Below are 14,785 nucleotides of genomic sequence, written 5' to 3' on the forward strand. Positions count from 1 at the left end.
CACTACTTTGTAGGTATTGATATCCTTTCATCAAAGGGAACCCAAATCCATTCAGGCTGTAATTGGAAATGATTAAAAAAAAGGGTCTGTTTGATACTGAGGATGATCTCAAAACCAGTAACGACCACCAGGAAAAGAAGTTGGAAAATACTGGTGGTCACCTGTCTCTTAGTAGATACATCTATGGTATCAGTTTTAAAATCCTATGTTGCCATGTTCTCTAGTTATCACATTCACAAGATTTTCAGAAAACTTGACCTCTGACCTTGAGTTCACGGTCACTGAGATTCAAACTGAGATTCTTAGTAGATACACCCAGGATATCAACTTCAAACTCCTATGTCAGTTGCTTCTCGAGTTATCGCATCCACAAACTTGCATTTCCATACCGCCAACCTGCCCACCCGTCAGGCTGGGTGATGACATTACCTCATTGGTCTTTTATGGCTGAGGGGTAAAAATGGAAACCATTGGAAAAGCTGCCCTTTTTATGGCTTTGCTGGGTGTCAACAGCCCAAGCAGGGTGAAGAAGTTTTCTGACCATCAACTCAACTGAGACAAACAGTGTATTTCAAAGAGCGAAGTGCAGCACTGTAAAAAAAAAAAAAATGCTAATGTGGTGGAAGGATGTTGCTAGTGAAGCTAACTGCCAGACAAAAAAAAAGTCATAAGTGCCTTCATCTCTGGAAAAGAAAAAACCCATGTAGATGCTAATAACGACAACATTTAACACTGAACTTCAACACTTCAACACTTCAACACAGCATTGAATGTATTATTAGTCTAAATATGCTCGTCTCAATATATAAATGAGCCCATATGGCATAGAAACTGAACACCTAACATTTTTTTCCTGGAAACACTCTTTTGTCTGATCATTTCTTAATAAAATTCCAACAAGCAGCTACTTTAAACCACTACTTAAAAAATATTGCACTACACAGCACTGGAAACAAAAATTCGGTGCTCTAAAAGTCTTCTGAAAACGCTGTAACAAAGTTTACAAGAGTGTACCACTTTGTTATCTGCTCTAATACTGTGTGCCAACTCAGAGCAGCTACTTAAACTGTACTTGGACTCATAAATACAAGCCTTAAAGCAGATAACTCGAAAGGACATTTGTTCCTGTCAAAAGAGTTTTTCCTTCCCACTGTCGGATACGGCTTGCTCATAAGCGGTCTCTTGATTGTAGGGTTTTTACCTTACAATATGAAGCACCTTAAGGTTTTTGTGATTTGTCTCTATTTAAATAAAGCTGAATTGAACTACAATGAATTTCTCAGTCATCTTGCTTTATTTCTACCTGAAATCAAAGCTACTCAAAAAAGCAACTATAATAATAATTTCTTAAAAACAGCCAGAAATAAAGTTAATGTTTATAGGAGCTTAAAATCTTGATCATAACTGAATCTAAATGACAGTGAAGAAAACAAATCTTCCAATCTGTACTACACACAATGGCAAGTTTGAAATTTTTAAATTCCATATTGAATCCCCTCTCACATATCTGCCTTAGTGAATAAAACTGACGTCATATAGCTCAGCTTCATGCTTCAGCCTGTTAGTGCATAAATTTCAAATTTAGACTGTACCTGACAGGAGTTTCGGGCGTCAACCCAGGTGAGATTTCTGCGCTGGATGAAATACTCTCGCTGTGCAGCGCTGTACATCGACGTCAGAGCTGAGGAAGCAGACAGCAGACAAAGGTTTGCTTGTTTTTTTGGCTTTTTGTTTGGTTTTTTTTTTTACAGGCTTTCCAACTTATCAGTCAACCAATCAGGAAGCATCATAGCTTTTTCCAGAGTTTTCGCAACGCTGGCGTCATCTTGTATTTGCACTATGATTACAGAGACTGTAATACCATGTAGTGTAGTGACTATAAGAACACTTTCACACAAACATGCTCCCAGTCCTATTACCCACACTTTAGTATCATCTTTGAACAAAAAGTAGTGTTTTAAAGTACAGATGAGGACAGAATTATTATCCACACTATTTAAAACATTTTTAAAGTATATCCTCGAGTGTTGTTACACAGTGCATAGAATCTTTAACACTAGTATTCCAAACATCTTAATTTTATATTAACATTATTTTATCGTTTTACTGTTATTTCCCCAAAACTACCAGGGTCAAAATTATTAGCCTCCCTCTTGCTAACAGTCAACCGTGTATCTTTTATTGCTGGATAACAGGCTGCATTCGTTTATTGTAGTTTTAAACTAGTCTCACACACGTCTCTGAGAAATCCCAGGGTTAGGGTTTGTTCTGGGATCTTTAGGCACATGTTCCACTAGTTTTCTTTGTAGTGTCTTTGAAACCATTCGCTTCCTGCCTCTGCCAGGCTTGTTCAGTACTGTGTGGCTCTCTTTGATTTTCTTGATTATGTTTCTCATTCCAGTCCTCCACACTTGGAAAAAGCTGTGATAACTTTGTATACATCCATGTCTTGCTTTGTGACCATCAAAGCAAGCCTTTTTTTTTTTTGGTAAACCACTGAAGTACTATGCTGTTTGTAAATTGGAAGACAACCCTCAGGTTTAACTTGATTTTACAAGAACTAAGCATTAAAAAGTTAAAGCACAGCACTGAACAGCAGTGGTCTCCATTATGGCTCAATTAAAACATCGGTTTCCACACAGAATTGAGTACAGGGTGCAGAAAAGCCAAAACGTAATGTTCCCACATAAGGTCACAGGATCTCAGGAGGTTAATAAACTGACAACAGTTATCACATAGGATGAAAATACAGGACTATCATAAAAGTCTGGACTTGATGTCTCCTTGTACACTGTCTCACAAGATATCTGACATACAGATCAAATTTTTAAAAATGAACTACAAATACTCACCCCAGCACAGTAAAATACAGAATTTCACCAGCAACTTCCCCATATTGGTGATCTGTACACTCCCAGACTGATATTGTATTAGAAGAAGGGAAACAAAACAAAGTGACTAAAAACTCCAGCTAATCAAAAACAATAGCCTAAAGGTGAAATATTTGATGCCTCACCACTCACCCAGTCTACAGACGCTGCATCTCTTGTGACCTCTCGGTTTGTGATGCGGGCAAATAAAACAGGTTATAAACCCCACATTTGACTGCTGTCACAAGGCTCCATTCAACTGGAAGAACCTTTAGATGGCACCAGTTTTGCATTTATAATCCAGACTTGCAAAGCACAGGAAAATATTTGTTTATGCAGTCTAACAGAACACAAAACCACAGTGATCCTTATCGCATTTATTTTACGTTAAAGCTTAGTTACACAAAAAAGTAATTAGTACAATACAAAAGTGAAAAATAACAGAAAAATATAGAGAAACCCTCTTATACAAAACTATTTTCCCCAAATAATCAAAAATAATAAGAGGAATGCCTTTTAACACATTTTTGTTGGCAGTGTAAAAACTGTTTGGTCAGTGGGGACAACAACATGACGTTTAAATGCAAACGTGAGAGCTCACATTCACTTCCTTTTATGAAAAAGGTCCAAAAGGGGAAGGGAAAAAAAAGCAGAAAAAAAAAAAAAAAAAAAAAAAAAAAAAAAGGTTTTGTTCTCATTACATCTATTTACTGTGTGCGACTACTCAAGTAACACTAACTTATAACATCAGACACTTGTCTTTTTTTTTTCTCCTGTAATAAAATCTATACTAAAAGACTGTTAGTTCAGGGGATGATCCAGCCAGCCCCTCATCTACCAAATCTAACTGATAATAAAAAATGTTCCCAACAACAGGCGAAACAAAAAGTGACAAAACTGATACATCTGCATTTAAAAAAAAAAAAAAAAAAAAAAGCCCCACTAAAGAATGATCAGTTAATACCACGGGTTAGTTCTGTTTTACACTGCAAACATGATTACATATTGCATATGAATCAAGGTTGGGCAGAGGTGGTTGCATTTCCCAGACAATCATGCAAAATATATATTTTATTTTTTTTTTAAAATTACATAGTGCGACAGGACTGTAGCACAGTAATACAGCAACATTAGAGGCAAATTCCATTCAAGTTTTCCAAGCCTAGCTTTGAACTTTATTTAAATAAACGGCAGTGACTCGTTATGACAAGGATCATTCTTAATCTCACTCAAACCATGCTGAACGGCTCTAACCCAATTAGGAACATAGGTTTTTTTTTCAAAAATATTTAAAAAAAAAAAAAAACTGAACACAACAGTATGTCAGTGTACAGTGACTGATCAGGCAGTACAGTTTTAGAAACCTTTTTAACTGAGGCAGGATGGCATTTTGGTTTTTAAATGGGCATTTAAAACCTGAAATAAACCTGAAGGCTTAGACAAAAACGTGACGTTTGTTTTCGAAATTGAGGTGACGGGCATCTTAGTCACTGTCACTCCTCTCTCCTCTCTGCAGCAGCCTCTTTCCACTGGAGGGCACGGGAACCTCATGCTTCACTGAGACCTTTGACTTGCTTTTGCTGCAGAGAGAAAGCAGGGTTATAAAATGATGCAACATATGTAAGATCAATGTACATCCCAGTACACTCATCCAAGCTGCTAAACCAAAAGCATAACTTCCGCTTTGAATACCCAAAAGGTTACAGGTAGCACAAACACAACAAAACCATGGCATGGCCAATTAAATAACCCATGTTAATTTACTCTACACTACCTTTGGGTATTCAACACTGGATGCTTCATTTTTGTTTTCATCTCAAAGTACCATGACGGTAAAACTCAGAAAGCAATGAGCTGCATCTGTATAACCCTAAAGTTGCTGCCTGTAAGGAGTTTGTTTGTTTATTTTAAATTAGAGCCCTCATGCGGCCATTTCTGATCTCTACATTAACTGTGGACATGGGTTGTCACCCTGTACTTACACACCTGATATAATACTGGGATTCACCCTACGTTGTAGCAATGCCATGTTTACAGTAGTTTAAAAGTGCTCACATCAAACAATGTGAAACCAGAGGTTCAACTTCGTTTTCATACAACATGAAAAACAGACACCCGGACCATCAAGACGACACGGCTAATTTATTACAAAAAGCTATGTTTAGCTACAGTGTGAGCATCATAAACAATACTTAATGTGGAGCTATGCTGGTATGTGCTTCAGTTTACAGGATGTGCAGCATGGTTAACAACCACAAACAGCGACCTCTAGTGTCAGGATTAGGAGACTCCAGGTTTTGATGGAAACAGGATAAATTCTACTGCAGTAAAGCCCACAGGCACACCTGACAAGTGGAACCAGCTGAGACTGACTCCCTGTTGTTGTCAGTTTATAGTAGCTGTTGTCATATCCAATAAAAGTTTCCAGGGTGCCTCCTACCTGTCCTTGTCAAGCAGCTCCAAACCATCATTGATCTTCTTCAACATCTCGTAACGCTCACGCCCACGAACCTGCGGCAGAAATTAGAGGACAGTCATGAAATTGAAAGGCTAAGAGAGAATTTCAGTGTACTTGTATGCATATTCACTTACATGGAGGAGAAAAACCTCCTTGTCGTCCTCCTCAGCACTGGAGGTACATTTGGACTTCTTTGTGGACGTGGTGTCAGGTGGTGGTGCGCTCTCTGGTTAGGAGATATAAATAAATAAATCAGTGAGGTCAGGAAGAAAACAAAACAAGAACAGAAACTGAAACCAGCATAAACGTACTTCGTTTTTTCATCTCTTTGGTGCCGCTCTCCTTCTTCTGTTTATTGTCCTCCTCAGTTTTACGGTCCCTGCCTGGACAAGCGCAGATGCGCACCTCGAAGCACCTCCGGCCCAAAACCAGCCCCCTAGAGAAGCACATGCAATGCAGTAAGGGTCAAACAGCTTTTCTGTGCTGCACAAACAAACTGTAAGATGAGACTTTTCTCAAGCAGTTTTAAAGATAAAATAGGCCAAAAACCTGATGACCTGTTAAACAACATCACCAGAGAAATTGTTTCGGCTGCGCTTCTGGCCACACATGAGAGAAAACTGACTTACTCTGGAGTCTCCAGGGTCAGGATGGTGAGGATAGGTCTGCGGTTCATCCCGCCCATGCAGGAGCTGTTGCACATGAAGCTCAGCAGGATGGTGGTCATCTCTGAGCCCAACTGAAACAGGAAGAGTATAAATATTAAAATGTACTGCTGGCTCACGCACCTAGAGTTAAAAGGCAATATGATACACATCCAAGAAAAAAAAGAAAAGAAAAACCCTTTTCTAAGAGCATTTATCAGAATCTCACACACACACACGTGCCTTTATGTGGCATTACAAACACCAGTGTTAGTCTGCGCTGTTCTTTCCAAAGTAAAAAAAAGAGACTACATTTTTTATATTATAAAAGTACAACTTATTACATATCAAGTTATAGCAAGATCATAAAAATGAAGTCTCTTTTTTGGATGATTGATTATTATATGTAATCTGTATGAAACTCCACTGAAGAAATGCACACCTGTATAGAAGTGAACACATTCAACTTATGTGTAAATCGTACCCCTTCCCTGAACTGTGTGGGTGTGTGTTCATGTGGAGAAGAAAAATGTTAAGAAAAGAAAAATGTCTAGAGCTCTTGCAGCTCCAGATTTATCCTGGTAACACTTCATCCATCCACTGACAAATTTAATGAGACCAATGGAGGAAACATGAATGGGTACAAATCAAAGTTGTGTAGAAAAAGTGGAGATGTGCACCTCCGAGTGAACACAGTTGGGCAGTCATACCTGTGGGGGCTCATATGGTACAGTCACACTCTGTCTCTTTGTGTGTAGATCTTCAAAATACTGAGCCCTCTGATTGCCCTCCACTCTAATCAGATGGCTGCGATGCTCCGCAGCTGAATAGACGACAGATTAAAACAAATTGAAATAGTCAGGGATGCACCGACAGTTAGGCAAGACTACATTTACTGTGTAGTCTGTGTTAGTTTTGCACAAGTTAATTATTTAAATATTGTGTGATGACAATTGCAAAGGCTTGTTTTTAATAAATGAAGGGCTTTTTTGTACTCCCAAATTAATTTGAAATTTGCCACATTGTTGTCTTGGCATCATCCTTAACGTTCAGAATCGATGCATCCCTTCAATCCAACTCCAACTCTTCTGCTCACAGTCATATTTCAACCAATTTGCTTTTTTCCCCCAAAAAAATGCTGTAAAGTAAAGTTTCCCTTACTGTCCTCGTTCTGGTGATGGGGACATCTGCGAACAACATCAGCCACGTGCTCCGTCTTCTTGTACACGGCGGTGGCCCTGAGTACAGCACCCTGAGGAGGCTCCTTGCTCACCAGCACCTCAATGGGACTGGTCTTTGCCAGCTGACAGTACAGTTTGTTGAGCACCTCTGAGTACTTTATAAAATATAAAAATAAAGAGTTTTGTTAATAACATATTTCTGGATTCACATGCCCACTAAAGACAAAAAAAAAAAAAAAAGTTTAAATCTTTAGTCTCAAACAGATCCAAATTGTTCAACTAGTCTTTCTACTCTAAAACAAAATAATCCGGAATTAAATACATTAACTTTTCTAAGCAGCAAAGAAAAATGAACCGGATTAAAACTTTAACCCTTTCTGTTCTGAGGGTGCAGGAACATGTCCCGTCATGTCAGAGCAGTGCTTTGCAAGCAGAAGGCACTTCTCCTGCAGTCCAGAGCAAGTGGCGGGGGTGGCGGGGGATTACACTGCAGAGCACCCTAACTTTAACTGAGCTAGCCAACCGCATTGCACTACATGGTGAGTCACCATGAAAACCTCAACACCATTGGCTCTTCAAATGCAGCAACTGACTGTGGAAGTTAAATTTTAGCGAATCGTCACAATGAATAAGATTCCACATGAATGGCACAATGACCTATACCAAAGAATGGATTTTTAATAAAAAGGTAAGATGTTTTGTTCTTCATCTTAAAATCAAGGGATAACTTGAAAGCAGTGACTTTACTAATTTAAGACCTTTTCATTAACAAGCCTCCACATTTTAAACTCTATATGCGAGTTTAACTTGTTTTATTGAATTAAAAAAAGTTATAAAACAAATAAAATATGCCCTTCTGCATAAAAAAACCAAACAAAAACAAAACTAAGTTCAGCAACTGCTGCCTAAACTAAAAGCAGCTCTCAAGGTCTTCTTTATCTGTGGGAAAAGCCTCAAAAAGCAGCTTTCTGCTCCATGTCATGTTTGGTTGCAGAATAATCAATTGAGAGCACCTTCAAACTTTACATATATAATGCATCTTGGTTTAATTACTTGGATTCAGTTAAAATGCCCATTATGTTAAAATTCCTGGTGAGATTTTTGGTCGTTTGTTTCATACCAATTAAAACAGATGTAAGACAAATAACATTTATCATCCTGTTTAAGAAAGAAAAAAAAAAAAAAAACCCGACAAGTACAGTTATAAGATTTTCAGAGGTTAGATGAACCATAACTTACAGTTGAAGTCACTGATTTTGCTGTTCCAGACTTCTGGAATCTCAGCTGGAACCCGCATTCGCCAGGGTAATCAGTTGTAACCGGAACAGTGGATGCTGGGGGTGTAATGCCGTCTTTTTGCACAACGTCATTTGGAAGCTCAAAGAGATTTTCATCAAAGTTCTCTGTTAACTGTTGGTCATTGATGAGCTGGAAACAGAGAAAGGGAAGTCAGTTTGCTTCCATGAATAAACATGCAGGTTGAAGTCACAGGAATCTCGACAAATCTTTAAAGATGCTATTCTGCAGAAGGTCGGGTAATCACACCTGAAACATCTCCATGGTGCCATCTGGCCTCCAGGTTTCATCATGACCCGCTGTACTGCTGTTCACGGTTGAGATAGTGTCCAAACTGACAGACAGAGATTCAGTCACACTGTAGGAGTAATAATTGCATTTAAAAAAAACAAACATTTTTTTTAATGGAATCTGGCATGAAGACTTTACTCACGGTAGCTGGTCCCACAGCTCTTTAAATGAATCCTGGCTGAAGGGTAGATTCTGGCTCAGCTGTAAATCCTCGAAGCCCTGCTCTGCCATAGTTTCTCTCCCTCCTTTCCCAGTGGTGAAGCAGGCAGGCTGTGGATATCAACAGGAAATGAGCACGGGAGATTAAGTTAATGGAGGTATGCAACAACTCACATCTCCTACAAAGTCCTACAAAGTCTTAATTTAACAGTTTTCCCACAATTTTAATCAAACAAACTAAATCTAGCATTCGTTCAACTTTTTTAGAAAAAAAACCCCACAACACTTTCCCTTTATTATTGTTATTATGTATTTATTTATTTGTTGTGGTCGAAAAAAAAGAGAAAGAAACAAAGCCGTAGAAAAAGCAGAGAAAAGCAGTTTTAATTTAAATTATTAAGTCTTGTAAACAAAGATCGTCGTAAAAACAGTTCCTGCGGCACAGGAAATGAGTTCAAAACAAGCAGGCCTTTGACTCGACGAGCTGCTGACTAGCCAAGTCAACTACGGTTAGCTTAAAAAAAGATTTTATAAAAGCAAGAATAATAAGAGAATTGTTCCTTAACAGCGCTTTTGAAGATCATTTAAAGACTAGACCAACTTCTGCCTTTGCGGCCCAAACAGCCACTACGATTAGCTACCCTTCCAGTAGTAGGCCGATCTTTTAATTGAATGAAGCTAGCTCGTCGTTTCTCGTATGGCCACCGTGTCAACGTCTCAACAGTAATAACACCACGTACACACTTATTTCGAGTCAAAACGTACCCCGAAGTAAATAAACACTGTGCATCCACAGTCCGACTCACATTTATAGGCTGAGGTTGCCGAACTGCGTTAGCATGACTAGCTAGTTACGTTAGCACGACGTTCGGTTAAACGTTAGCTAGCGAAACTGTCGTAAAACCTTCCCCGTCGTATAAATGTTACTCTCGGGGATTTGGTTTAGTGTATGAGGCATGTACGACCACACGGGTACCTTAAGCGTCCCACTGGTGAGTCACAGTTGACTGCAGAGAGTCAAAACCGCCGACAAGCCAAAATATTTTTCTACGGACCGAACACGTTGTTAAGGGGATTCCCACAGAAAGAGGAGGAGGGGCTCTTCTTAAGAGCTAGCTTGTCCAATCGCAGAGCTGCTTTTCTGACACAACGCAAACGAAACGATGACGATGTGTTCAAAACTATCGTGAACACGGCACCGTTCACAGGAAAAGCCACAAACTTGGGCAAAATGTAATCCATGACCTTAACCTTAACCTTGACCTTATAATGGAAAAGTGTCAACGCTTTCATTGATGTGATTTGGTTTTCAAGAGAGATCTCAATAAATTTCTCTTTTTTATATATGTATTTGAATAAATCCCACCAAACACATATTGTACACTAAAATTGCGATTGCAGTGTTTAAATACTTTCCAAAGTTATTCAAATGTAAAGGCTGAGGCTACGCTATGGGCCAATACATTTTCAATTGTCTTGGTTTTATTGATCATTTCCTTTTCAGTCAGATTTCTCATATTTTAAGGTTTTCTGATGAGTATTTGAATGTGACATCATGACATCATAATAACGAGGAGAGAGAAACGAGTGGATGTCAAAGTACAGTTTAATGCTATCCGTATGTTCAACTTACAAATAAGAAATGAAGTCATTCAGAAGGCCAGAAATACTTTCTTTCTAGTCTAACAAATGAGGAGAGCGTGTTTAGAAGATGGAAGGAACACTCTGAGGAACTGATTAATTAAGAGGGAGAGAAAGTGAGAGGGAGAGAAAGAGCAGGACAGAAAGAAAGCTACTGAATGAGGAGGTGCAGAGGATTGGTAAGGAGGCAGTGGGGGCAGAGGATGAAGAGTGGAAAGGTGGTTGGTCTAGATGACATACACTGTATTGCCCAAAGTATTTACTAACAAGTGGTAAATACACAGAGCAGGGTCAGCAGATACTGAGGCGTAAAGTGCACAGAGGTACTTCCTGTAAAGTCAATCACTACAGAGCTCCAAACTTCATGTGGCCTTCAGTTCAGCTCAAAAGATCTTCATGGAATGGGTTTCCATGGCCAAGCAGCTGCATCCAAGCATTACATTACCAAGAGCAAAGTGTTGGATGTAGTGGTGTAAAGTACGCCACCACTGGACTCTACAGCAGTGGAGATCTGTTCTCTACAGTGACGAATCACGCTTCTCCATCGTGTAATTTGATCGACATGTCTGGGTCTGGCGGTTGCCAGGAGAACTGTACTGAGGAACTTCCATTGAAACCTGATACAAATACCTAAGTATTGTGATTGAGGAAAATCTTTCCTTTAAGCCACACATCGACCATGTATTAAAGAAACTAAGGCTGAAGTTAGGGTTCTTTTTCAGAAACGGATCATGTCTCTTTTTCACCACAAGGAAAGGTCTTGTTGCTGCCACCTCTTTACCCCTCCTCCTATTGCGGTGACATAATTTACATGAATGCCTCTGCTCACTCTCTTCATCTGTTGGATTCTGTCTATCATGGGGCATTAAGATTTATAACAGGCTGTAAACCTTTAACACACCACTGTACTCTATATTTTCTGGTTGACTTGTCCTCAGTGGCCTTACGCAGGATGGTTCATTGGTATCACTTTATCTATAAATCTATTACTGGTTTACTGCCCTATTATTTAACAGAGTACATGTTACGCAAACAGTTTAGTCAATGACTAGACACTGTGCTTCTCAAAAGACGTACAAATGTTTTGGTGAAATCATCACTGTCTCATTGAGTTTCAGTGGGACTACCTGTTGCACAAAGATGGCATTACATACAGTGTGTTTGGATGTTTCTCATATCCCAATACATTATTTGTGCTTAAAACACACTGACTACCTGTGTAATTAAAGGTTAAATTAAAAAAAAAACACTTATATGACTGTACTGTGCCAAATGTAAAGTTAGTGGAGGAGGGATTATGGTGTGGGGTTGTTTTTCAGGAGTCTTTGGGAACAGTTTGGGGATTGCCCTTTCTGTTCCAACATCACTGCACACCAGTGCATCAAAGAAAGGTCCATAAAGACATGAATGAGATCTTTTGAGGTGGAAGAACTTGACTGGCCATCACAGAGTTCTGACCAATAGGCGGCTGTCCTGGCAGAAGAGTTTGCTCTGACACAAAGATATTTTTGTGAGCAAACCCAAATCTTCCTCTCGTGACCAGATGTAGAAAGAGGTCAAGCTGCAGTCACAACAGGTTAAGGGTTGCCCAAATTCTAAGTCAGAAAGATGATGTTCATACTGTCACCAAGTGTGGCGTATATTTTCTGACTGTTTGACCCTTAAACGTAAGCAGGCGCCTCAAGGACAACAAGACATTTATGAGGTGTGCGGTAGGAGTGACAGATGGGCTCAAGGGTGCCCATCTACCTTCACAGGGTTGACTGTGAAGGTAGATTCCCCTCCCTGAGCCTGGTTCTTCCAGAGGTTTCTTTCTGTTAAAGGGGAGTTATTACGTCCCACTGTTGCCAAGTGTTTGCTCAAAGCGTGTCGTTTGACTGTTGGGGTTTTCTCCATATGATTGTAGGGTCTCTACCTGACAATATAAAGCACCTGAGATGACTGTTGTTGTAATTTGGCACTAAATATATGAAATTGATTTGAATTGGACTATGGGATACTCAGGGTTTTTTTTTTTTTTAACTGACTGGCTCCATATACTGCAAAGTGGTTAATGCATGCATGAATTATAACCTAAAATGTTAGGGAACTAAATAATTACATACTGGAGAAGTGTGTTTTAAGCATATGAGAAACATGCAAACACACTGTATGACATTCCAAATTCATCAGTAACTGCACAGTACTGGATCAAAACAGCTGGCAGTTGTAGTGTTAATAAAGCTACTGTATGCTCCTGATCGTCTCTCACGCTTTACTCTGACCTTGCATACATTGAGGTTTAAACCAGAAACACTATGAAATAATCTCCTTCATAATCTCTCCTAACAGACCCGACGATGTTGCCTCTCATCACCCATCATGGACGCACCTTTGCCAGCGAGACGAACAGCTGCACCGACGGGCCCCTGGGGCTGCTCTCAACCTCTACAGCTGTGCCGGAGGATTTGTGTCACGCTGCGGGACTCTTGCATGATCTGTCAGAGAACGCGCTGAATGTTGGTCGTCGTCCATCTCTCCGAACGCTCAGTGATTGCTGGTGCCGCTTTGGGGATCGGTGGCCGTTTGACCTTTGAATGAATGCGCTGATGGGGACCACTGAGTCCACGCTGGATCAGTTCCAGAGTGCATATAGATGCAACAGTGAGGTCTAATGCAACAGAAAGGTATACACATGGATGAGAGTTACTGTTTCATTTATAAAGCCTCACACTTTTTTTGCTAATTGTTGTGATTTGTTGGGTGTATAAAGTGCTTCAGTTACATTAATCCTTTATTTAATACAAAATCGGGGTTGTTAAAGTGTACTTAAATCTATTTTTGCCTATTTGGATCACATTCTTTCTACCCCAGGACGGTGACACGTAAAAAGAGACTACTCAGCCAAAAATACATGCGTGGTATGTGAACGATAAACCCTATCACTGACGTTTGTTTCCAGTCTTTTTGAAATCATGACTTCCAGATTTTTTTATCCCAGGAAATAAAACTAAATCCACGACATAGATTGGTGCAAATGTTGTTGCCTGTCACACACCTGTCATTCAATCAGCAGCTCTATTTACAGTAGCATGATTTTGAACCAGGTGACCTCACCAACCACTCTCTCTCTCTCTCACACACACACACACACACACACACACCCATACATGCCTGTGCATGCATAAATAGGTCACGACAAGGAGGAACAGTATTTACACACTGGGTTAGTTGGCTGTGTCACGTGGTGTTGAGTGCGTGTTTGTGGTTGTGTAACTTTTTTTCGGTTGGATAACAGTAAAACACACACGCAGGTGACACTGTGACATTAAAAACTTTAACTCCTCGGCGCTTCGCTGAGTCTGTGAGGTGTGTTTGTACCGATTTGCCAGTCTTCAGCCTTCCTTGCTCACTCCAAATGAATTCATGTGATACTTTTTGGCTCTGTAATATCATCATCTTAATCCCCCCCCCCCCCCCCCCCAGTTGCGTACATAAACCCCTTAACCGTGCTGGAAGAGGCTCTACGCCACTATTCCGATGGTGTAAAGTTTCTCTACATTTAGTCAGAGTCACACATGACTGTGCTTGGGGCCCTGGCTTTGGATGAGGGGTGTCGGATTCTCCCACTGTTTGAGGGCAGCAAAAGGCAAAGGAGAGGGCGGCATGCTCTGACCAGAGAGTGGTGTGAGGTGGGGGTGTGTCTGCGAGGGGTGGTCATGAATCATTTTATTGGGAGATCTAGAGTAGATTTTTTTTCCACTGAGCTTGCTTGCAGGATCTCCATTCCTCCCGCCCAATGCAAAACCCTCCCACAACCCACTCCCTAATCTACGCCTTCGGTCCCTCCCCAAACTTTCCCCCTGACCACACCTACTGTACACTCCTAACTCAGGTGGCAGGGCCCAATTTTAGGGCCCACCTGTTGCCTGCTGGAAGAGGATTAAGCTTTGTTGTGTGCAACAGAGAAGGGGGGAAGGGGGGTGAAATGAGGCTGATGACCTCTTTGGCATGTGATCTGAAATAGAAAGGGATTTGTATCTGTTGGGAAGGCAGACAATGGCGACCACAGTGGCAAAGACGAGCCCCCTTTTCACTTCCCATTAGGGAAGTTGAGTCATAATGGCGGACTCCGACTTTTAGGTCACCTGACATTTAACATCTCCACAACTGTGTGTCCTCCATTTGCAGGTCCAGAAATGAAGTGATTAACCTTGAGCTGTCAGTGATAAGGGAGAAGCATCTTTGCACATGCTTTGCAGATTG

At 40.3% G+C, this 14,785-nt stretch overlaps 1 protein-coding gene across 2 annotated transcripts; it reads right to left on the reverse strand.

The window, feature by feature from the left end:
- Nucleotides 1-3,232: 3,232 nt before the first annotated feature.
- On the reverse strand, nt 3,233-9,990 carry tp53 (tumor protein p53). Of its 2 annotated transcripts, none has more exons than XM_063469975.1 (11): nt 9,876-9,990; nt 8,883-9,010; nt 8,699-8,783; nt 8,393-8,581; nt 7,134-7,308; nt 6,683-6,795; nt 5,958-6,067; nt 5,640-5,764; nt 5,463-5,554; nt 5,311-5,381; nt 3,233-4,450 (listed from the first exon to the last, which is right to left on the reverse strand). In XM_063469975.1, exons 2-11 carry the CDS (start codon nt 8,969-8,971, stop codon nt 4,354-4,356), a joined length of 1,146 nt encoding a protein of 381 aa, XP_063326045.1. In that variant the 5' UTR covers nt 8,972-9,010; nt 9,876-9,990; the 3' UTR covers nt 3,233-4,353. The 2 variants fall into 2 exon arrangements, with proteins under 2 accessions (XP_063326045.1, XP_063326044.1); XM_063469974.1 differs by having other exon boundaries at nt 8,699-8,807.
- Between the last annotated feature and the right edge of the window lie 4,795 nt (nt 9,991-14,785).

The sequence above is a fragment of the Pelmatolapia mariae genome, linkage group LG3_W (genome assembly GCF_036321145.2).
Source record: "Pelmatolapia mariae isolate MD_Pm_ZW linkage group LG3_W, Pm_UMD_F_2, whole genome shotgun sequence".
Lineage (NCBI taxonomy): Eukaryota > Metazoa > Chordata > Actinopteri > Cichliformes > Cichlidae > Pelmatolapia > Pelmatolapia mariae.

Coding starts and splice junctions, on each gene's coding strand:
- tp53 (XM_063469974.1), bottom strand. CDS start 8,971: ATGGCAGAGCAGGGCTTCGAGGATTTACAGCTGAGCCAGAATCTACCC. Junction 8,582..8,698: donor GCACCATGGAGATGTTTCAG/GTGTGATTACCC, acceptor CTCTGTTTCCAG/CTCATCAATGACCAACAGTT. Junction 5,382..5,462: donor AGGAGGTTTTTCTCCTCCAT/GTAAGTGAATAT, acceptor TTTCTGCCGCAG/GTTCGTGGGCGTGAGCGTTA.